Source organism: Salvelinus alpinus, chromosome 36, assembly GCF_045679555.1.
Source record: "Salvelinus alpinus chromosome 36, SLU_Salpinus.1, whole genome shotgun sequence".
Taxonomy (NCBI): Eukaryota; Metazoa; Chordata; class Actinopteri; order Salmoniformes; family Salmonidae; genus Salvelinus; species Salvelinus alpinus.
Window position 1 is genome coordinate 3,934,552 of NC_092121.1, and position 25,497 is coordinate 3,960,048.

The window sequence follows — 25,497 nt, forward strand, 5'->3', positions numbered from 1 at the left end:
ACACTCGCTGTAGAACTGTCCACACATTGGGTTACTACAATGTATGTATGCATGTATGTGTGTGTGTTTCCATACAGTATACACTTCCATCTCAGCTTTAGCGGCTGTAAAAGCCTGATTATGCCCGCGGCCCTTTCGATCCTCACAGGTCCTTTACTTCTCTCTGGCCCGCTGGACCGAGGACGATCGCGGGCGTTACTGTCCATAACGGCGTGGAGGGAAAAGGGTCACGGTCAACGGCATGCCGTTGTGTAGTTGTGTGTAGTTCCAGGGATCCCATTTAGAAAACAGTTAACCTAGCGCACGCACACCCGCTCAGTGGCAAAAATGGTCCCTCCTGTACCCTGTGGATCGGGAACAAAATTACCAACACATGACCAAAGAAAAACATGACCCACCAGGCGTACACAACGACGCATACATAATGCAGGAGTAGTGAGTAGGCTTTCTGGGCTTGATGAGTTTGACACCCAGAGGCAGGGTGGCGGCCGTTCCAATGAGACTATTTCTTTCAAATGGTTTCTTTGAATGGATACGCAGTGAGGTGGATGCAGGGGAGAGAGAGAGATTGAGTGAGGAGAAGCGAGAGGTGGACAGAGTAAAAAGGAGGAGTGTCGAGGGGGAGAGAGAGGGGGGGGGGGGGTGACAGAAAGCGAGAGGGGAGACAGTGGCACCAACTGACAGAGAACTAGGGAGGTTGACAGAGAGACAGCAGACAGAGAAAGAAAAAGAAAAGATGGAATGAGGGAAGGAAAAGAGAGAGAGTGGCAGAGAGGGCAGGGAGAGGCACAAATCTCATGAGCAAAAAAAAGAGGGAAGGCGAGAGTGAAAGAGAACAGAGATGGCAGTGTGCTCACTCTCTCTCTCTCTCTCCCTCACACTCTCTCTTTCTTTCTAACAGTTCCACAGGCTTCTAGCCAGTGGAGGACTATCAAAGGGACGTGAAGAGAAAGCGAGAGAGCGAAAGACAGAAAAGAGCTCTCTCGTTTTCTGTCTCTTTCCACTTCAGCCTGACCCGGAGTGCCTCTCTTCACAACCAACTCCCTGTGTTTCCAGCCAAAGACAGACGCCATTTTCTCCCACGCGGAGGAGGAGTAGGAGAGGAAAATAGCCTTTGTGGCAGCAGCATTAGTACTTCCTCTCTGAGACCAAACAACCCTCGGGGACCATCCTGCAGAAAAAACAAGAACAAGACAACCAGAAGAACCGCAAAAGTCTATTCAAAGTCTGCCCGTCACATGAAGAGATGCAACTCATCTAAATAGTTAGCATAATAGAGCTCAACACTAAAACGGCAAAGCTCGGCTGTCATCGGAGAAGAGGTAATTAGTGGAAATTATGAATGTGATAGGTAGAAAAACACAATTAAAGCTTGTCTTAAAGGGTCTCTTCATTGTCTCCTCTCCTCTTCGCTTTCCTCATCTGGGTCTTTTAGCCACGACGTGTGAGAGCAAAAACAGTCCCGGAGGCGACTGAGCCAGAGTGACATTCCTCGCTGACGGAAGCCATTTTGGGGCCAAACAGTCACAACGTCGTCCAGAAAAGCCATTCGCCAGGCAGAAGCTGTCTTAAAGTGTTGCACAGACACTAAATGCCAGGGAAATAGTTTGTCTACCAATGCTACTGGGGATCATTGCTATGGCACAGACTTTACACGTCACAATGGAGTGTGTGTGGAGCGCACATCCACACTATTTATCTGCTACTGGGTAAAAAAAAAAGAAGAAAAAGACATCTACAGTAATGTCAAAAGAATGAGGCGAAAGTCAGCTAGTCTCACTTGAACATAATCCACTTTCAGTGTAACACATTTGTAGCATTTGTAGAACAGAACTGCCACACAAATCAGGAAGTAAGAACAAAACACCAAACACGATTTCAGATCAGATCGACATTGTCTGAAGTAGAGACGGTGTTGGGTGACAACAGGGCACTGAATTTGAAAATTGACACAGAAATTTAGAATTAGCAGATAAGACACTCATTCTCTCTCTCCAAGGTGAGTCAATGAGCTATTTCTACATGGAAACAATTATCACACTTTGGTTGCGGTAATACCCAAGCTATTACTTATACATCTATGTTTTGCGCTGCTGGTGCGAAAACCGAAACACCTTGGTTTCAGTGCACTTCCTCCTCCTCCCGGGCCTCTTGTAGCTCAGCTAGCTAAGTGACAGTAAAACTTAGCTGTGCGTCACTGGTGCAACACGAACACAGCTCTCTCTCTTCAGCTCTAACTGCTGCTTCCTGCCTGCCCTCGGCTCTCGTAAACAAGGTCATATTGCTAAGTCTTTCATGACCTCGGCCCTCACAAGTCATGTGATTAGACCTTGACGTCGAAAGGTTCCTGTTGGATTGGCTTTTGAAATGGCCGTTGTGTCGTCACAACCTGTAACAAGGTGATACTAGTAACAAATGGTTAAAGTAACCGCCCCAGTGAAAATCTCACTTCTAAAAGTTCACAACAAACACTTGACTGTTTATTGACAGTTTCTACACCATCATCACCATTTTCCACACTGGGCCATAGGGCTCTGGCCAAAAGTAGTGCACTATACAGGGAATAGGGTGCCATTTGGGACGTCGACATTGGAATCACAGCACAAGGTGTGACAACGGCTGTCATGTCTAGCTAGCTGACTTCCAGAGAACATTTTTGTTTAACTAGTGTTCCTTGTTTCTGAGAAACTGGAAGGAAACTGCAGAACCATAAAAGCAACAGAGCTGCCTGGGCAGTGGGAGGATGGATGGGAGGACGCAACATGTTTTTATAGACCTGATTACTTATGCAGGAGCATTTTCATCACGTCTTAGTTACATTTAGTGTACATAGGCTTTTTAGAGATTATGGCCTGGGAAACTAGACATGCAGAAATCAGACGATCAACAATAGGTTTGATACATATTCAGTGTTCATCTACAAGGTGATCACACTGACATGACAGCCATCCATTGTAATGGGCATCAACTAGAATGAATCCCTTCTCGCGTTGACCATTTGCACACGTGTCACATACAGTATGCCCCTAAAATGTCTTACACGAGAGTGGAGATCTAAGTGAAGGGAAGCTGAATTAAGAGGGTTGTGTAAGAACGAGAGCCAGTCACACTTGGATAAATACAGTCACAGTCACACTAGATGTATTTGAACATTTTACTGTGAGCTCATAGACCAAACAAGCAACTGTCTTTAAGTTTTGTTTGAATACCACCAGAGATGTTGGGAACACTTTTAAAAGGAAAGTTTAAATGAAAATATTTAAAAAAAAATATTACTGTTCACTTTAAACTTCAATAGAAGCCCCAGCAGCGACAAATACAATCATGGTTTGTCTGTAATATACTAAGGCTCTCTTCACTAAGGGCATCCCGAATAGGCAGAAATACGTAAAAACTACAAAAAGTGGGGTTCAACAGGGATGGAATTTATTCTAGTTTAGATATTAAAGACCTTGCCTCAAAAAAAAAAAAAAAAAAAGATTTAGACAGAAATCTCAACCTAAAAGTCCTATTAAAAAGGGATGCACTATAGGCCTAGATTTGCGGGGTTGCATAAGTAATAAAGTGAGCACAAACTGATCAACAGCGGTACCAGCTAATCCGTAGCTACAGCATGACCGAAAGAGCAGAGTAGTTGTAGTGACAGGCGAGGAGACAGTGCAGACAGCTTGAAGGCAAATAATAAGCGCTTTCTAAAAAAAAAAAAAAATGGAGGCTGTTCCAGGCTGCCACACCAACACAACAAAGCCTCTCCACCAGAGTCGATCTATGGAGGGGAGCTGAAGAGGGCTGAGAGAGGCTTGAAAGGGGAATGGGGGTGTATATATATATATAAATACATGAGAGAGAGAGAGACATGTTTCAGGGGTTCAGATAAAGTGATCAACGTGTCTGAGAGAAGGATGGGTGTAAAAGAGAGAGGGAGAAATTGATTGGCTATGTGCGTGAGTGAGTATGCACTGTGCACTTCATTAGACTTTGCAGTCTGGGAGAGACATCCTGAATCAACCCCCCCTGTCCTTCGCCCCTTCTCCCTCCTTCCATCCCACCAAACTCATCCACCGTTAATTGCACTCTACATTCTCTCCATTGCCCTCCCTCCCTTCCTCCTCTTTCCACTCCACCATCCTCCTCGCCTTTCCTCCTTTTCCTGGCTGGCGCGGTTCACACTTCCAAGTGCCCTCGTAGGCGTCTCACCCAAACACCAGGAAAACATGTCGGAGAGAAAACACTATAACACTAACGGCATGCTCTACCCTAGCTTCTTTGTGTGTCTGAGAAAGTCATTAGCTAAGCGTGTATCCAAAAGGGCTAAAAGCCTCCCTCACAATGCATTTCTGCAGGTGCAGCGATTAAACTGGATTCTTATGAACTGTGACATTGGAGTGAAATGAATATACGGCATCTTTCAGGGTTCGACTCGATTCCATTTCAATTCGGTCAATTCATGGTGTGGATAGAAATTCCAAATTCCCCTAGAAAATAAATGGCGTTTGAATTGACTCAAGAGGGAGGAAGAGTAAGAAAGACACACACACACACGATAAAGAAAGAGAGAAAGCAGTCAGTCAGAGCCAGGTAAAGAGCTAGAAAGAAAGAACAAAAAAGAGAGCAAAATAAAGAGAGCATTATAAATACAAAGAATGAATGAAAGCAGCAGGGTTGAATCAAGTTTCTGGAGCATGTTGAGACAGAGACCAGGGTGTGAGTCATAACTAGTGAGGGAGTTGCCAGTTGTTCCCCTACTGTGACCTTCCTTGGACAGCCTCTATAAGAACTAGGCTAAATCAAACCCAAGCGCTTTAGAAATGGTGGATTGAAAGGTCCAGTACTGGCAACCCTGCGTGTTGCTTTGAGGAAGAAAAACAAAAATGTGAGCCATAAGCAAGTTCTGTTTTAGATGGCATTGGTGTTGATATCTTGGTAAAGAGGCTTATTGAGCACGGGGGTATTGTGCAGGAATGCATTGAATGTGTTGTGTCAGACAGCCTAGCAGACAAATATGGTGTCAGAAAGAAGGTGTGTGTGTGTGTGTGTGTGTGTGTGTGTGTGTGTGTGTGTGTGTGTGTGTGTGTGTGTGTGTGTGTGTACACGTACAGGGGAGAGGAAGAAAAACCCATGAATGCGCCACAGACACAAAATTCTTAATATAAATGTGTGAGTAGGAAAGAGAGATCGGGAGGGAAATAGAAACAAATGAAAATGAAGGTTGCCACAGTTTAGAGAGTGACAGGGGAAAGCCATTTTTCCGGGAGAGAGAGAGAGAACAAAACCATTATGAACATTCAGTGTAAAATGTCATTGAAGTAGATTCATTTGCAGAGATTTGTTTGGCTTGTTAGCTCATAACGGTCATGGCCTTTGGTAGAAATCTGATCCTGAAACAGAAAGTAAGAAGGGCAGCAGCGACCGGAGTTGCCTGGGCAACAATCACATCAACAACCATTAATAAGGTCAAAGCCTTCCCCGAGACTGATGGCTTGATTTACCGTGTTCACATGGTCATCAAACTACAATAGGTTGTTTATTTAAAGACCGCCATAACAACGTTTGGTTATTGATCTACACTTGCAAAGTATATTTCTGAATCTCGGATTCCAACATGGCCACCCTCCCCTGTATACACTAGTAAGCGTTGCCGTTATGGAATAGAGGCGTAAACAGTAAGGTGGCTAGCTTCACGTCGTGCCACGGCAAGTGTGGGGTTCAAGTTGAACGGGTCACACAAGGGCTAATCATTAACCAACATACACAGCTCACTGGGGAGGTTTTCTATACGGCTAGGTGCTTTCGTGGGCCACTTGAGTGAACGTAAGCCAAATCACATTGTCATACTTCCTTGACCAGTTACATTTAACTCAAATGTGAAAAAGCTGCTAGATATTGAGGCTTGATGAAGGCTAACTATTTTTTGTTTGTATTTTTTTTGTTTTGTATTGTCACCCCAATTTTGTGGTATCCAATTGGTAGTGGTTACAGTCTCGTCTCATCGCTGCAACTCCCGTACGGACTCGGGAGAGGCGAAGGTCGAGAGCCATGCGTCCTCCGAAACACAACCCAACTAAGCCGCACTGCTTCTTGACACAATGCCCATCCAACCAGGAAGCCAGCCGCACCAAGGTGTCGGAGGAAACACCGTACACCTGGCGACCTGGTCAGCGTGCACTGCACCCAGCCCGCCACAGGAGTCGCTAGTGCGCGATGAGACAAGGATATCCCTGAGACAAGGATATCCCCTCCATGGGCCTCCCGGTCGCAGCCGGCTGCGACAGAGCCTGGACTCGAACCCAGAATCTCTTAGACCACTGAGCCACTCGGGAGGCCTGAAGGCTAACTATTTTAAGGAGAAATTATAGGAAAAAAACTTTACGGGGAATAACTATTTTTGCTACAATGAGAGCCAAGAGGCTCTGGGTAGCCTATTGATCATTATTACACAATAGTTTCATTGTAACCTTGTGATGACAGGGATGTAAAGGGTTACAAACTTACATCCCAGCTCAATTCAGACCCTGCAATGTCCAAAATGGCACTCCAGCCTCTTTAAATCGATGTGGCACAAACAATCCATTCTCCCCATCCTCCTCCTCTAAATGTCAGACTCCGCTAACTGGGAGAAAACGCAGAGAAGAGATCACTATGGGAGGTTACTCAAATGAAGATAAAACAAGTCACGGCTTATGGCAGTCAGTGCTTAAAACACTGCCTATGCCTGGGGCTATAAAATAAACACAGCCTTGGATTGAACGTCCACAGTCATACGGTTAAAACGCTGTTCCCATCTCACCCCGACGGCAAGGCACTCAGACACACGCTATATGTTTTTTTTAAAGCACAGGATCAGCACACCTGGATGGAGAGCATGTTAAGAGCCTCGCTCAAAAGGGCATAACGGTAGGGCGATGTCTTTTAACATGTGTTGAACCCAGCAGCCCTCCAGTTGCACGAACAATTCCCACATTTTTGCAGTGCCCGGCCCAGGGTTCAATCCGGCCACCTTTCGCCTACCGGTCCACGTCCTTAGCAACTGGGCTACCTACTGCCCATGATACATGTACAAAAGCTGTGTGCGCTTTACAATGTTTCCCTGTGACCTGGCTTCGTGTCGGGCTTCTGACTGTGACGGCACCTGAAAGTAGATTTGTTTTGTGGGGAACATACGGGAGGTGCAAGAGATTGGAGTAGGCCTACGTAGAACTGGAGAATACGTCCTGAGGGGAAAAACAGAGTCTGCTTGCTGTCAACGCCTTCCTGTTTCGGGTTGTGATTTAACCAAGCCCAAGTTAATATTTCATAACACCATATTCAATGATCGCCGCTTTGAAAACCAGGTGAGTTACTGTACCATTACAGTCAGCAGCGTAATGAATCCGGGGAGAAGTAGGATGTTCATCATCACATTGAGTGCTGAAGCACAGCCAAGACCGGTTCATTTGGCCCCATACACTGACTGGGGGGGTACAGTACATCGCTGAAGTCAGAGCGTTTGTGAGGTTGTGTCTTGTACAGTAAGAATGCCACTACTTCCATAAATAGGGCATGTCACATAGGCCTACACCACTACCAAGATGGCCGCCTCACGGCCAGGAATAACATTCTTCCTCCCTCATTCTAAGCATGTTTCAGTTCAGGTTCTAGTCAGGCATGAGCGTCCGCAGAGGAGTAGGCTCTCTCTAACATGAAGGCACAAGACAAAGACGATACAGTAACAATGGATGAGGAGCGTCACAAACCAGTGGTTTTCCAGTGGGCAGAAACAAACAGCAGACTAACACCTGTGTCGAATTACATTGGCTTTTACGGGTAACGTTGAAGTCATGCTATATCCTCATTTGTTCCAAAGCTTCCACTGACTTCCCCCCCCCCCCCAATTATTTAATGGGGGATTACAACAGCAGGCAATTCAAAAAGTATCGGAGTGGTGGAATGAGGTTCGCAGATAATTAGGATCATTAGGAGCTATCATTCACACAGACAGAACACTGTTAGCAGACTGGAGAGACTCCCAAGGTTAGGGAAATGAACCAGAACAAATACAATAGCATCTGTTTAAATTGAGTTAAGGCCATTGGTAGTCTAGAAGTGGCATAGAAAGAGTGAAAGACAAACCAGACTGGATAGTGGAGAATAATAATGTGCTGTTTGTGAGCAATACAATTGGAAGAAATGAAACGTGCTCTCTTGTCCGATTCCTGTTCTTTAAGGTTCTACTCGGAACTCGGAAGCAGTCTTCAAGAATTCTGCTAATAACTCCTGCCTTTTGGATGCAAACCGCCGTCGGCAAAAGAGCAAACATGTCAGACGGCGGTACAAAATGTTTGTTGTGGCAAAATCTGGGGAAACAAACCAAACAAATACCACACACTGTGGAAACAAAGAATGAAATGGCTACGCTGTCATTCTGAGGTGTATTGGGTGTGAACTGGCACAATGGGACTCACGGCATAGCCTATTTCCTGTTGAGGATTTGGGAGAAAGAAAGAGAGAGACAGATTTTCTAAATAATCCTTCTCTCCAGGGAGAGGGGAATGGCAGACTGAGGCGAGGGAAGTCTGCTGTGCTGCTCAGGCATGCTATTGTTCTCCTTCTTCTCTTTAATATTATACACCCAGTTTCTCCAAACTCACTGACACAAAATACACACAGCTCACCATTCAACGCCATCACACAGCCCACCCATAGACATATGGACAATCGATTTGGACCACGTGTCAATCTCAAGGCCCGTGGACAGGATTCGGCCAGTGACACATTACTATTTGGCCCGCGCAATGATATAGGTTGTCAATTCATTTTGGGCCGCTTCAATACGGCTCGCGTTGCGCTGCAGTACAAGTCACAGCAAGCACTGCCAACGTGCTGAACGCCAAACGGCAGTTCATTGCCACACACACACACACACACGAGCCAGCCAGTGCACTGTATCATATCATCACTAACCGCACTGACCAAATCTTCTACCAGACCGAAATGTTTAAAGGTGTTGTCGCTAAATGTCCATGCCTACAGAAAATGTAATCTTGGTTGTCAAAATGTTAGAAGATAAATGATTTACACATGGGTATGAATTACAACAGGACACACAAGCGAGTATAAATGAGTTATCTACTTTATGAAATAACAGCCTGATGCGCGCGCGTCTGTGAATTCAACGTCAATTGCGCTGCTATCGTGTGTCCCGTTTACCGCTCGCAGTGGAGGGAAAGTGTACAGACACGTCACCGTCCTAGCTAAGGTTCTAAAATGTTGCAGTCTGGCTTCGGTTTTTAAAGCTTTACAATGAATATCCCAAAAACCTGCAACAAAACACCATGCTAAGGAGAAACATGTAGGTCTATTAGAGCAACGTTTGGGCAGTAGCCTACGCTGGCTAATCACCTACAGTACATTTTGAGTGCACCATACAGCACTGCTGTCTTCAACCGCACCGGTGATCCATGCAGTGCAAAAAAATGAAAAACATGTTTTAAGTTTAAATGTTACAACAACTTACAGCTAGGTTTTTATTATTTAGAGTTAAATACTTTTTGATTAGGGTTGCAGCATATTATGCACATCTGCAAGCATAGCCGCAAATGCTGGACATATCTCTAAATGTGTGTTTTAATATGTAAAAAATGCTATATACAGCATCCTGAGGACATTTAGACTGTAGAGCCTAGGCTATGCTGTGGATTTCGAACTCTGAATAGCCTTCTATATGTCACAAACACAGAACTTCAGTACATTGGTCCTGTCTGGTGACTGGTCTTATAGGCTACTAACTAGCTTAACCCAAACAACGAGTCATGAGAGGTTCACCCTTTTGACATTCTTATACAAATGACATTATCGGCGTCATCATCAGGTGGTGACGAGGGGACCGGAACTGGAGACGTTAAGACTTCCTGTCTACTGACACTATTAACGCCCTCCCCCCCGCCTTAGGCAACATTGTAACCAAGGCTGCTCGTTTAAGACTATAAAAAGCCCCGTCATGGAATGCAGAAACTTTTGACTGATAACGATCTAAATGTGAACAGAAAGGCTGCTGACTGCAGAGCACAGTCTGCATCGGAAAGATAAGGGCCTCTGCGTAACGGGGTGAAACAGAAGAAAAGATCCACGTTACGGCAGAGTTACACCTATGGCACAGTATGTCTACCTAACCTAAGTGGCCTCCAGACCTGCCCCCCTGCAGCGCCACCCTAGCATCCTGACACAGGGAGACGTCTTTAAATAACCCCGCACGGCAGTACAGGGGCTCTAAGAATCAAGCAGTGGATTATGGGAACGTTCAGAGCGGTAGACCTCTATTTATAACCACTAGGGCGTTCCGCTAATCTGTTTCACTACTTAGACTGTGGCACTGTACAAGACAATGGACCAGGTTATGGGACTATATACCGCTTATACCCCGATGCTATGGATAGATGTTGATGAGAAGGTAATTTGTTCAAATAAGTAATTTCCTTTGGAATGCATAAGCTAGATCTACCAAGCGAGGCGACATACCCCCCCACACAGCCCTAGGGCTCCCGAGTGGCGCAGTGGACTAAGGCACTGCATCTCAGTGCTTGAGGCGTCACAACAGACACCCTTGTTGGATTCCAGGCTGTATCACAACCGGCCGTGATTGGAAATCCCATATGGCGGCACACAATTGGTCCAGCGTCGTCCGGGTTTGGCCAGTAGGCCGTCATTGTAAATAAGAATTTGTTCTCATTAACTGACTTGCCTAGTTAAACAAAAGGTTAAAAAAAATATATATTAAAAGATGCATCAAAAACAGTATTGTTACTTACGCAATCATGGTAGCTGGTGGTTAGTTGGACACGTGTAATCTACCAGACGTATTGAAGGATTTCAGCTTGTAATACTACAGATGGCAGCCCGTTTTATGTGAGGAAGGTTAGACATTGACCTGTTACAAGACAGTGTCTGCAGGTTCAGATCCCTGCAGACACTAGTAGCCTACAAAACTCACTAACTGCCTGGTACTCAGTACTCTATTGTCCCTCTAATCACTCTGACATCAATGCAGATGTAATCGAAAATCTAATCAATCACTTCATGAGAGCCCATGAGCTCATGTTGCGGAACATTTCTATTGGCTATGCAATTGCGTGAGAAAACAGAGTGATGGCCTCTAAAAAGAGGAGGATCCCATCAGCTTTCTATAAGCTAGGCCTACTATATTTATTTGTCAACTTTCCTAATATTAAGCACATTTCTTCTCTTTACAATAGGAGTATAAACTACCTGGCTGGCATGAAAAGGAACCACGGGAAAAGCGTCCTCCATTTGCTATTTTGATGACATGCATTTTTTTCCTCTGGCCCATTCCCGACAGGTTTCACACATATATTATTTAGTATATGTAAAGACAATATTAAATCAAGAACAGTCTGATGGGTGACAATATTAGCCTATCACTTGTGAATTATATATTATCACTTGTGAATGATGCCCAGTTTGCAGTAAGGCAAGAAACACGTATTTATTTTGCAACTTTTTCAAATCATTGTTGCACACCTCATGTAGCCTAGCCTATAGGCCTATATGTTTTGATTAGGTTTGTATCACAACTAAAGTAGCCAAATAACTTCTTAAAATTAAGTACATTAAATAAGCTTTTACAATGGGTTTAGAGCCTAACTGGCATACATACACAGCACAGGTTTTTTAAGTTTGGGGAAGATAATTTTCACCATAAAAACACCCCTTTATAATAAAAGCATAACATGCATAATCACATTTGCAGTCACTTTTGAGAATGGTGTTTTCCCCGCTAATGGAACATTCGCGCTTATAGCCTACTGCCACGTGCGCATTGCTGCACTTATAATGTAAAGAAATAGCCTAATAGTTAATCAAGATTTTAAGCTAAACGTTCTGATCTGTTATGTCAGCCTCATTGCTTAATTATTTTTTTTTTTTTTTTTATGCTAGTGGTTGTATTAATTTACAATCTATCCCATCCCACAACTGTCTCAGACTATGTTTGGAATACTTCTCTCACACACAGAATAGATAAACTTTTTTACTTGGGGGATAGTAGATTGACATAGGCCAGTGCTTTTGCTGTTCGTTTGGCCTACTCATCTTGATGGCTGACGAATAGTACGTGGACAGTTCTTCCAATATGCACCTCGGAATTGGATGAGGTTGCGTCCCCACACGTGCGTCCCCAACTTCACCCTAAACTGCCCCCACGCCCCCAGACCCCCTTCCCTCTCTAATGCTTCCTCCCTTTGAGAGGATAAGAGGGGCCACCCAAGTCTGTCTGGGATCAGGAAAAACTTAACAGGGTCACTATCACAATCACACATACAAGGATGGACAGATACAAACGCTCTCCTCCACATACAAATACTCAACCACACTTGAGTAGGCATGCACACAATGAACATGTGTGTGCATATAAAACACACAGTTTGGACCAACTCATAGAGCTGTCAGTTTGTGTGTGTACCAGACTACTCACTGATCTGAGATTGGGCAAATTATTTTACAAGGTAAATTGACTGAGAACACATTTTCAGTTACAGCAACGACCTGGGGAATAGTTACAGGGGAGAGGAGGATGAATGAGCCAATTGTAAACTGAGGATGATTAGGTGGCCGTGATGGTTTGAGTGTCAGATTGGGAATTTAGCCAGGACACCGGGGTTAACACCCCTACTCTTATGATAAGTGCCATAAGATATTTAGTGACCACAGAGAGTCAAGACTGTTTAACGTCCCCTGTGAAAGATGGCACCCTACACAGGGCAATGTCCCCAATCACTGCCCTGGGGCATTGGGATATTTATTTAGACCAAAGGAAAAAGTGCCCTCTACTGGTCCTCTGGCCCACTTCCAGCAGCATCTGCTCTCCCATCTAGGGACTAACCAGGACCAACCCTGCTTAGTTTCAGAGGCAAGCCAGCAGTGGGATGCAGGGTGGTATAACATAGGGGACAGAAGGAATGTACTGCCAGCCAGCTGACACAGACAGACAGAGAGAGGGAGAGAGAAAGCGCAGGGGCTAGCATGCCCTAAATGCAGAGGGACTTGGTGTTTATTCTCAGCTCTCCACCATGGATGTCTGATAAGAGTGACAGCATGCCTGCTTCGAGGAAGAGATGGAGCATATATTAAGTTTGCATGTCATATTACGGTGCTTTCACTGTCATTGAGGTATGAATGCCATATCAGTCTGAAATATCAAAATAATCAACCACTGAGAAGAAAAAGCAAAGGCAGGCCTGAACAGGTTAAGGTAGCAATTTCTGTATTACCTGAACAAAATATGATTCAGAAAATCCGGTCACAGACATGGAACGTGTAAGTTAGTGTAAAAAGACAAGTGTCATAACCTATAATCCTTACAAATACCCCCCAAAATACCTTATGACCCTCACCTCGACTTCTTAACACTGTATAGCACAAACATGGATTCTTCCACTACAGACTACTACCCTATGGTTTGCACAAAGCCGCACATAGAATTAGAGGCCTATCTGGGCTCTCTCTCTCTCTCTCCTTAGACTACACCAGGCAATCATCCTCCAGACTGCAGCACATCCCTTTCCCTGTTGTAAAGGTTATTATTATGAAAAGCTGGTGAAGTACAGCAGGCCTCCATGACCCCAGTCCCAGACCAAAGGCTGTATAATTCAATATAAATATACAATAACTAATATTAATTTATATATATTATTATACATTAAAATACAAAAACACAGTCACGGTAAGCATAAATAAAACATCACAAATCTCCCAGAAAAACATCCTCAACCAATAAGTTCTCAATCAATACTTTAAAATGCCCGAACGGCACCAGAACATTAAGATGAAATGTATTTTTATGTCATCTATACTTCAACACCAAAGTTAGATAAGAAGGAAGTTGATGGATTAGGGCGTTGTAAACGAAAAGGGAGTAATGTACAGACTTCAGGGAAGTCCAGCCAACCTTTTGATACAGGATGCAGTGCTGAGTAGCAAAACTGTCACCTGTAACAAAATGAGGGGCACTATGGTAAATGGCATCCAAAGGTTTAAGAGTAGTAGCAGCTGAACTTTAATAAATAATATCACCATAATCAAGAACAGATAAAAAGGTTGACTGAATAATCAGCCTCCTACAGTTGAGAAAGGCACCATCTGTTTCTGTAAAAAAAGACAACTTTAAATCTTATCTTCTTAACCAGCTCATCTATATGTTTGTTTTTTTAAACGTCAAATCCATATCAATCGAAATGCGGGAACACGTTCGATTGGGGAACCATCTAACGAGTGAACATGTAGTTAAACTCTCGTAAGAATGTTTCAGATTAAAAACAACATGTATTTAGTTTTGCCCGTATTAAGAATTAAAATCAGCAAGGGATTCCTGCATAGCTATAAAATCTGACTGTAGTTTTGAAAATGCCAGATCAACAGTCGAGTCAATAGCATAGATAATAGTATCATCCGCATATAGATTAAGTTAAAAAAAATTACAGATTGACCAATGGTGTTTATATAAATAGTGAAGAGAACAGGTCCCAAAATCAACCCCAGTGGTACACCTTCACGTACTTCAAGAAATTCAGACTTAGTCCCATCAATCACGATAGCCTGAGTTCTGTCACTAAGATAATCATGAAACCATGAACAGGCATCAGAGCTCAGGCCTATCGAGGACAACTTACTCAATAAAATAGCATGATCAACAGTATGAAAATCTTTGGGCAGGTCCACAAACAAAGCAGCACATTTCATTTTAGTGTCTAAAGCATTGAGAATATCATTAACAACTAATATGGTTGCTGTAACAGTGGTCTGCCCAGGTCTAAACCCTGACTGGTTTACATTCGTATATACATTTCTCAGATTAAAAATAGCAAATTCAAGAATCTTAGCTAGACAAGGAAGCCTTGAAATGGGGCAATAATGATTAAGATCACTACTATCCCCGTCCTTATGGAGTAGCAGCACAAGAGCAGATTTCCATACTTTTGGAATATTTCCTGACAATAAAAAAAACACTTAAGCAGCCCAGGATCCGATTGGTCGGCCCCTGTGGATTTCTTGTTGTCTATTGCTAGCAAAGCATCCAGGACTTTCTTTTCTGTAAATAGCCTAAAAGAAAAGCTCTGACTATAATTTCTCTGATCATTCAGCAAGTTTCCCCAATCAGCATCCCGCCCAATATCATTGTGAATAGGCTTACTTTCAAAGAGATACCCGCTGAAATCAAATGGTGATTAAATGCATCAATGATGGCTTTTTTTCCCATAATGAGGCCCAATGTCGGAATTTAATTTGTTATAGTGCAATACTTTTGACCAGGTCAGTGCACTATCTAGGGAATATGGTGCAATTTGGGATGCAGACCTCCTGTGACCCAGAAACTCTGGAGCTGACTGAGAGGAGAATGGACCTGCCTGTTCTGTCCTCATCTATGCAAAGAGGACAACACGGGCGATACACCAAGTCATCACCATGGATTGCTGAACGCCTAACTGAAATTCATTCTCTTCAGTGCCCTCACCTTGGCTAAGAGAAGGAGTCAGTCAGTCACCCATGGTATGGGCATATGCGTAAGTATCAGGCACCACTGCAGACAAAACAAGACACTCATATACAGCACAGTTTATCAACAATGGAAGCTGACCGCAGCTTGAACTCCCAGGTGCTGTAAATGTGTCATGGTTAAGCCACACCCTTGGTTGAGTTAAAGCCATAACAGGGTCGATAGGTCAGAAAGGTCAAATAAGATGCCGAACTGTCGTCATCTGTTCTTACACAGGTCAGATCAATTCAGTGCAATATTCAAAAGTACAACAGCAACGGCTATGCAGAGCTAGGAGGTCTAGTAGATTTAACAGAATCAAACCTTCCACTCTACAATATGATGGACTAGCCTATATGATAGCGCTCTATCCTCCGCCACTGAGGAATAAAGGGATATTGCTTGCTGTGACAGCAAAGTCATGGCATGCCACTACACGTGTCACAAGTGGCTGTGCTTAAGGGTGGCCCACTGCGAAGCAGTCAATGCTTTACTAGGATTACAAGGCTATGCAGCAAATCTATTGTGTCCTATCACATGAAATCTCAGACACTCACTGACTGAGAAGAGGTGAAGATATATTTTTAAAAAGGCAAAAATTGCTACTGAAAATCCCTCTCACATAACATATAGGTACAGTGATACGGTGGCTGCCCGGTTGGTTAGCATGCTGTGCATGGTGGGGAGATGAAATCCACACTACCTGCTGGTGGCATTTAATGGCAAGTCACCAAGGGACAGGAGAGAAAGGCCACTGGCATATTCATCTGACATTTCATAATGACAATATGCAGTAGCCTAGAACTAATATCTACCTACCTACATAATTTCAAATTTTATGTAAACGATGTAGTTGTGGTTCAGACTGAAGCCCATGAGAACACCTGGCCTATACCTGGCTGGAAATTACATATCATTGGAGCAGCAGTCAGCATTAGGAATTTAAAAATCTGTTTTCTACGTGTAACAGTTTAACTTTAGACCGTCCCCTCGCCCCGACACGGGCGCGAACCAGGGACCCTCTGCACACATCAACAACAGTCACCCACGAAGCGCCGTTACCCATCGCTCCACAAAGGCCGCGGCCCTTGCAGAGCAAGGGGAATCACTACTTCAAGGCTTCAAAGAGAGTGACGTAACCGATTGAAAAGCTATTAGCGCGCACCACTGCTAACTAGCTAGCCATTTCACATCCGTTACATACGCCTGGCTTTTTTGAGATACCTTGATTAACATACAGATCTTAGAGGAATTAAGCTATGGAACGATGAACCTGTCTGGTGTCAAGGCAGGAGGAACAAGTCTATCCTGCTGTCAGGACTACTGGGTAGGCCCTCAGTGTCAAGCAAATGAATGAATGCTGACCAAGCCAAAAAGAGATTTCACAAGTTGTCAGTCACTTAGTCATACATAGAGCAGCTCACACAGTAGTGCTGAATGTGTTCTGCAGTATTTCTTATTTAACCTTTATTTAACTAGGCAAGTCAATTATGAACAAATTCATATTTACAATGACGGCCTAGGAACAGTGGGTTAACTGCCTTGTTCAGGGGGAGAACAACAGATTTGTACCTTGTCAAATTAAGGGATTCGATCTAGCATCCTTTCGGTTACTGGCCCAACACTCTAACCACTAGGCTACCTGCTGACAACGCTGTTCTGGATACCGCTGCTGTGTTCAAACAGCTAGACCAATAAGTGGGACTGATATCCGGAAGTCAAAATCCAAACCACAACATCTAGCTATTAGCTTCTATCTCTGATGCACTCCGTAGGAGTGTTGGGAAGTATCCAGATTTTCATACCGTTTCTGTACTATACCGGGGTATACGGTTATACCGACAGTGCACACATCTTTCCAGATGTAAAAAAAGTACTGTCTCGAAAGAAAATGTTAACAAATGCTAACAAACCTGGCAAATTCACACAGCGGACGCTAGCTAAATGCTAGCAAGCGCAAGAGAACGTTAAACTAATTGCAAGGAGAAAGACACCCCAGCTCACGAAGTTGTACAACTATCTCAAAATGTTTGCTGCAAGCACAAAATAAATAATAGACAACAGGGATCTTGATCCAGGGAGGGATTGATTGTCTCTGCTGTAACCAAGAAGCTTGATCTTGCAAGCTAACTACTTATCCAGAAAGTTAACAAACCAAATGCATAGCTGGAGCCCTGAGCTGGAGAGAATGTATTTGGCACATCTTAGATAGTTAAACTTATAGTTAAGATATTTACCTGGTAAACATTAGTGAGAATTTCAAGTGTAACTTGATCACCTCTATTGCACCTCTCTTAAATAATTAATTACATAGTTAACCAAATAGCTACCCGGACTAACTGCATTAACGCTTTTTGCACAAACTTTTTTGACTCATCACATACACTGCTGCTACTGTTTACCATCTGTCACTTTATTCATAGTTATATGTACATATCTACCTCAATTACCTCGTACCCCTGCACACCGACTAGGTACTGCTACCCCTTGTACATTTGAAGTCAGAAGCTTACATACACTTAGGTTGGAGTCATTATAACTAATTTTTCAACCACTTTTCAACCACACAAATTTCTTGTTAACAAACTATAGTTTTGGCCAGTCGGTTAGGACATCTACTTTGTGCATGACACAAGTCATTTTTCAAACAATTGTTTACAGACAGATTATTTCACTTATAATTCACTGTATCACAATTCCACTGGGTCAGAAGTTTACATACATTAAGTTGACTGTGCCTTTAAACAGCTTAGAAAATTCCAGAAAATTATGTCATGGCTTTAGAAGCTTCTGATAGGCTAATTGACATAATTTGAGTCAATTGGAGGTGTACCTGTGGATGTATTTCAAGGCCTACCTTCAAACTCAGTGCCTCTATAATTGACATCATGGTAAAAACCAAAAGAAATCAGCCAAGACCTCATCGTTGGGAGCAATTTCCAAAACACCTGAAGGGACCACATTCATCTGTACAAACAATAGTACGCAAGTATAAACACCATGGGACCACACAGCCGTTATACCGATCAGGAAGGAGACGCGTTCTGTCTCCTAGAGATGAACGTACTTTGGTGCAAAAAGTGCAAATCAATCCCAGAACAGCAGCAAAGGACCTTGTGATGATGCTGGAGGAAACAGGTACAAAAGTATCTATATCCACAGTAAAATGAGTCCTATATCGACATAACCTGAAAGGCCGCTCAGCAAGGAAGAAGCCATTGCTCCAAAACCGCCATAAAAAAAGCCAGACTACGGTTTGCAACTACACATGGGGACAAAGATCGTACTTTTTGGAGAAATGTCATCTGGTCTGATGAAACAAAAATAGCTCTGTTTGGCCATAATGACCATCTTTATTTTTGGAGGGAATAAAGGTAGGCTTGCAAGCCGAAGAACACCATCCCAACCATGAAGCACGGGGGTGGCAGCATCATGTTGTGAGGGTGCTTTGCTGCAGGAGGGACTTGTGCACTTCACAAAATAGATGGCGTCATGAGGTAGGAAAATTATGTGGATATATTGAAGCAACATCTCAAGACATCAGTCAGAAAGTTAAAGCTTGGTTGCAAATGGGTCTTCCAAATGGACAATGACCCTAAGCATACTTCCAAAGTTGTGGCAAAATTGCTTAAGGACAACAAAGTCAAGGTATTGGAGTGGCCATCACAAAGCCCTGACCTCAAACCTATGGAAAATTTGCGGGCAGAACTGAAAAAGCATGTGCGAGCAAGTAGGCCTACAAACCTGACACAGTTACACCAGCTCGGTCAGGAGGAATGGGCCAAAATTCACCCAACTTATTGTGGGAAGGTAGTGGAAGGCTACTCAAAACATTTGACCCAAGTTAAACCATTTAAAGGCAATGCTACCAAATACTAATTGAATGTATGTAAACTTCTGACCCACTGGCAATGTGAAAGAAATAAAAGCTGAAATAAATCACTCTAGTATTATTCTGACATTTCACATTCTTAAAATAAAGTGGTGATCCTAACTGACCTAAGACAAGGGATTTTTACGAGGATTAAATGTCAGGAATTGTGAAAAACTGAGTTTAAATGTATTTGGTTAAGGTGTATGCAAACTTTCGACTTCAACTGTATATAGCCAAGTTATTGTTGCTCATTGTGTATCTACTATTACATGTTTTACTTTATTATTTCTCTATTTTCTTTCTCTGCATTGTTGGAAAGGGCCCCTAACACGGAACCCAAACAGGCTGCGCGCGTGCGCCATCGTGCATAAATGTATTTTGTCCCCCCACACCAAACACGATCACGACACGCAGGTTAAAATATCAAAACAAATGCTGAACCAATTATACTAATTTGGGGACAGGTCGAAAAGCATTAAACATTTATGGCAATTTAGCTAGCTAGCTTGCACTTGCTAGCTAATTTGTCCTATTTAGCTAGCTTGCTGTTGCTAGCTAACTTTTTCTTCTCTTGACTTTATATTGCGATTGGCAACTTTCATAAATTAGGTGCATTACCGCCACCGACCTCATTCGTATTTCAGTCACCCACGTGGATATAACCAATGAGGAGATGGCACGTGGGTATCTGCTTCTCTAAACCAATGAGGAAATGGGAGAGGCAGGACTTGCACCGCGATCTGCGTCACAAATAGAACTGACTTCTACTTTAACCCTTGGAAACGCAGACGCTCGTTATTTTGCGACACGAGCAGTGTAGTCAGCATGTGCAGTGTAGTCAGCATGTAAGTAAGCATTTCACTGTTAGTACACACCTGTTTACGAAGCATGTGACTAATAACATTTGATTTGAATGTGGAAGGAAGCATGCGGATGCTAATCTTTGCACAGGCTTTCACAAGTTGTTTTCACCAATACAGGAAATGCTAAGTCATTCAAATGTGTCAGTGTAGAGATGTAGGCCACTGTAAAGTGTGGGGGTAAATGTGGCAGTGTCAACCAACCATTATTATGGCTTCTACACAAATTAAATCAGAGAGCTTAGTCTTCTGAATACTACTGTAAAACAAATAATAAAACTACTCAAGTACTATGCCTACAGGTAGAAATAATGGTCTACCACTACAGACATCTTCTGATCTTCACTTCAGACCAGTATTGATGTCTCTTCCCTTATCATCTCTTGATAAACTGTTTCTCATTTCATTTTCTGCCCACCTGAACCAGAGACTCACCTTTATTGGTCCAGTGCTAAAGCAGATCTTCCTGTTCTCCGGCGGTGCTTCCTCCTCGGCAGGCAGTCCCGGGACCTCAGAGCAGCTTGACTCTGGCTCGTAAGGCTCATCTTCCTCCTCCTCATCCTCATCCAGCTGGCTGCCGCCGGAGTCCTCTCCGATGCCGCTGTACGCGCTGATGTCCACCAGGTCTCCCTCCGAGTAATCATCCTTACGAGACTCCTCCTCCAGGCCATCCTCTTCCTGTCCCTCACACTGGGGCCCCTCCCCAGGCTCCTCCCTGTGGCCCCTCTCTCCCTCCTGCCGCCCTGCCAGGTCGCTGGGGCCCCCAGGGGCCTCTCCATTTTCCAGTGAGGCATGGACCTCGGCCTGCACCAGCCGGCTTCCTGCCTCGGGTGCCAAGGAGTCCTCCTGGTCCCCGGGTATGGGTTCTCTGCTAGGCTCGCCTCCGGTACTTGAGCCCCTGGCTTCCTTCCCTCTCTCAGACTTGGCTTCGGTAGAAGCAGAAGAGGTCCTATCCCCTGTTCGTGTACTTCCTGAGGAGCCGTCATCATTTTGGGGAGCTGCTCTGTTCCTGGGGCTTCTGGGGGAACCCTCCTGGTCCAAGTGTTGGCTGGTCCCATCCTCCTGACTGCCTGGAGGCAAGACTTGCACCTTCCTGGCGATGATTTCAGAGTTGAGGCATTCTGCTGTTTTTACCGGAGTGGGGCTTTCTTCTCGGGAGGGCAACGGGGACGTGGAGGAGGGCCGGTGCAGGTTGTTCCTCAGGTCCCCCTTCTCGAAGACAGCGCTAAGCTGGCTTACGGTGGGCGACACCGCCTCACCGGCTCCCCCCACCGTATCCAGGCAGTCCAGAGACTCAGTGCTGCCGTTGAAGCGCACTACCACGTCCAGCCGGCTGTCCTGGACAGCGGACGAAACTGGACGCTCCTTCTTGAGCAGGATGCGGTTGGTGGCCGACTGCTTCTCCTGCAGCTGGCGCTGCTCGAAGATCTTCCTCGTCTCTTGCAACTTGGAGTACCCTGCTGATGCCCCTCGGGACCCGCCAACTTCGCCGCCCTTGGGGTCAAAGCGGTTGACACGCTCGGAGACCGTGGCACCCAGCTTGAGCAGGGCGCTGTGGTTCACATCTTCGTTGAGGCTGCTGGCTCTGGGCAGGGACAGCCGCACCGCCTGGTCATTGGCCTTGGACGGGTCGTCCTCGTCGCCAGGTGACTGCATTTGCATGAACATGTTCTTGATGCGGTGGACATTAGAGCCATACTGGCGGCGGCCCCTGCCGGTAGGCCGCGCTGGCTTGCCATCCTTGACAGCGTCGTCCCCATTGGCGGCATTGTTCAGGGCGTCGTGGGCCTGCTTCAGAGCCTGGATGCCCGCCTCGTAGGCGTTCCTGTGGGGGGAGGGGCTCCGGAGGGTGGAGCTGGCACTGCCCGCCGATGGGGGTTCAGTCTTCATCATGGTTAATCAAACTGAGCCACTGAGACTTGGAAGTAACAGCATAGCTCCTCTGTCTGTCTTCCTCCCCCTGGATGAGAAAAACAAACAAAACCACTCAATTACACTTGAGGGAGTCTGCCTGCACATGGGGTAGACAGACACAAATGCAAGAACCACATTTAGCGATAGTGGGGAAGAGAGAGCGGGTTAGTGAAAACCAAAGGGAGATAGAGATTCTGCACAGGAGAGAGGAAGGGAAGGATGGATAGAGGCTTGAAAAGGAGCAAGTTTAGAGAAAAAATAAAAAGCTACACACGTGGGTGTGAGGGAGGTTTACTCTGACGTAAATAGGGAACAGCCTGGGGCGCAGAAAATCCCCTATCTATTCACCTACACTTAAGAAGGAGAATTGCAGTGAAGGATATGAGATACAGTGGGGAGAACAAGTATTTGATACACTGCCGATTTTGCAGGTTTTCCTACTTACAAAGCATGTAGAGGTCTGTAATTTTTATCATAGGTACACTTCAACTGTGAGAGACGGAATCTAAAACAAAAATCCAGAAAATCACATTGTATGATTTTTAAGTAATTAATTAGCATTTTATTGCATGACATAAGTATTTGATCACCTACCAACCAGTAAGAATTCCGGCTCTCACAGACCTGTTAGTTTTTCTTTAAGAAGCCCTCCTGCTCTCCACTCATTACCTGTATTAACTGCACCTGTTTGAACTCGTTACCTGTATAAAAGACACCTGTCCACACACTCAATCAAACATACTCCAACCTCTCCATGGCCAAGACCAGAGAGCTGTGTAAGGACATCAGGGATAAAATTGTAGACCTGCACAAGGCTGGGATGGGCTACAGGACAATAGGCAAGCAGCTTGGTAAGAAGGCAACAACTGTTGGCGCAATTATTAGAAAATGGAAGAAGTTCAAGATGACGGTCAATCACCCTCGGTCTGGGGCTCCATGCAAGATCTCACCTCGTGGGGCATCAATGATCATGAGGAATGTGAGGGATCAGCCCAGAACTACACGGCAGGACCTGGTCAATGACCTGAAGAGAGCTGGGACCACAGTCTCAAAGAAAACCATTAGTAACACACTACGCCATCATGGATTAAAATCCTGCAGCGCACGCAAGGTCCCCCTGCTCAAGCCAGCGCATGTCCAGGCCCGTCTGAAGTTTGCCAATGACCATCTGGATGATCCAGAGGAGGAATGGGAGAAGGTCATGTGGTCTGATGAGACAAAAATAGAGCTTTTTGGTCTAAACTCCACTCGCCGTGTTTGGAGGAAGAAGAAGGATGAGTACAACCCCAAGAACACCATCCCAACCGTGAAGCATGGAGGTGGAAACATCATTCTTTGGGGATGCCTTTCTGCAATGGGGACAGGACGACTGCACCGTATTGAGGGGAGGATGGATGGGGCCATGTATTGCGAGATCTTGGCCAACAACCTCCTTCCCTCAGTAAGAGCATTGAAGATGGGTCGTGGCTGGGTCTTCCAGCATGACAACGACCCAAAACACACAGCCAGGGCAACTAAGTAGTGGCTCCGTAAGAAGCATCTCAAGGTCCTGGAGTGGCCTAGCCAGTCTCCAGACCTGAACCCAATAGAAAATCTTTGGAGGGAGCTGAAAGTCCGTATTGCCCAGCGACAGCCCCGAAACCTGAAGGATCTGGAGAAGTTCTGTATGGAGGAGTGGGCCAAAATCCCTGCTGCAGTGTGTGCAAACCTGGTCAAGAACTACAGGAAACGTATGATCTCTGTAATTGCAAACAAAGGTTTCTGTACCAAATATTAAGTTCTGCTTTTCTGATGTATCAAATACTTATGTCATGCAATAAAATGCAAATTAATTACTTAAAAATCATACAATGTGATTTTCTGGATTTTTGTTTTAGATTCCGTCTCTCACAGTTGAAGTGTACCTATGATAAAAATTACAAACCTCTACATGCTTTGTAAGTAGGAAAACCTGCATAATCGGCAGTGTATCAAATACTTGTTCTCCCCACTGTATATATTATATGACTAGTCTAGGGGTTACAACAATAACACCAGATTGCAAATTGGAGTAGGCACGGCAGAAATCCAACTTATGCTGTATCCCTTAGTCATTATATAATTTTGATCGCTAGGATTTTTCTCAGCTGCCTTAAGATTTCAGGTCTCCCCACCGACAGCAAAAGCTGCTGCAAAGTAGAAAGACACCACTTTAAAGTTAACTGTATTACAATAATCCTCATTCAAGCAATCAGAGCCACGAGTCTGGGTGAGAGAGGAATACAAATCCAATGTCCTTAAGCTCACTCAAATACACTATTTAACCAACAGTATATAGACACCTGCTCGTCGAACATCTCATTCCAAAATCATGGGCATTAATATGGAGTTGGTTTCCTCTTTGCTGCTACAACAGCCTCCACTCTTCTGGGAAGGCTTTCCATTAGATGTTAGAACATTGCTGCGGGCACTTGCTTCCATTCAGCCACAAGAGCATTAGTGAGGTTGTGCACTAATGTTGGGCGATTAGGCTTGCCTCGCAGTCGGCGTTCCAATTCATACCAAAGGTGTTAGATGGGATTGAGGTCAGGGCTCTGTGCAGGCCAGTCAAGTTCTTCCATAGCGATCTCGACAAACCATTTTTTATGGACCTCTCTTTGTGCATGGGGGCAAGTGTCATGCTGAAACTGGAGAGGGCCTTCCCCAAACTGTTGCCATAAAGTTGGAAGCACATAATCGTTTAGAATGTAATTGTATGTTGTAGCGTTAAGATTACCTTTCCTTGGAACTAAGCCCGAACCATGAAAAACAGCCCCAGACCATCATTCCTCCTCCACCAAACTTTTCAGTTGGCATTATGCATTGGGGCAGGTAGTGTTCTCCTGGCATCCGCCAAACCCAGATTCATTCCTCGGACTACCAGATGGTGAAGCGTGATTCATCACTCCAGAGAACGCGTTTCCACTGCTCCAGAGTCCAATGGCGGCGAGCTTTACACCACACCAGCCGACACTTGGAGTTGCACATGGTGATCTGACGCTTGTGTGTGGCTGCTCGACCATGGAAACCCATTTCATGAAGCTCCTGACAAACAGTTATTGTGCTGACGTTGCTTCCAGTGGCAGTTCGGAACTCGGTAATGAGTGTTGCAACCAAGGACAGACGATTTTTACGCGCTTTAGATCTGTGAGCTTTTGTGGCCTACCACTTCACGGCTGAGCCGTTGTTGCTCCTAGACATTTCCACTTCACAATAACAGCACCTACAGTTGACCGGGGCAGCTCTAGCAGGGCAGAAATTTGTTGTAAAGGTGGCATCCTATGACGGTGCCAAGTTGAAAGTCACTG

At 44.7% G+C, this 25,497-nt stretch overlaps 1 protein-coding gene across 1 annotated transcript in view; it reads right to left on the reverse strand.

The window, feature by feature from the left end:
* Positions 1-25,497, reverse strand: part of LOC139565400 (neurabin-2-like) — a 64,386-nt gene that overhangs the window by 37,488 nt on the left and 1,401 nt on the right. Inside the window, exon 2 of the mRNA XM_071385710.1 lies at positions 20,693-22,217. Coding sequence (XP_071241811.1) covers positions 20,693-22,150 — 1,458 coding nt within the window. The 5' untranslated portion in view covers positions 22,151-22,217. The remainder of the gene's footprint in view (positions 1-20,692; positions 22,218-25,497) is intronic.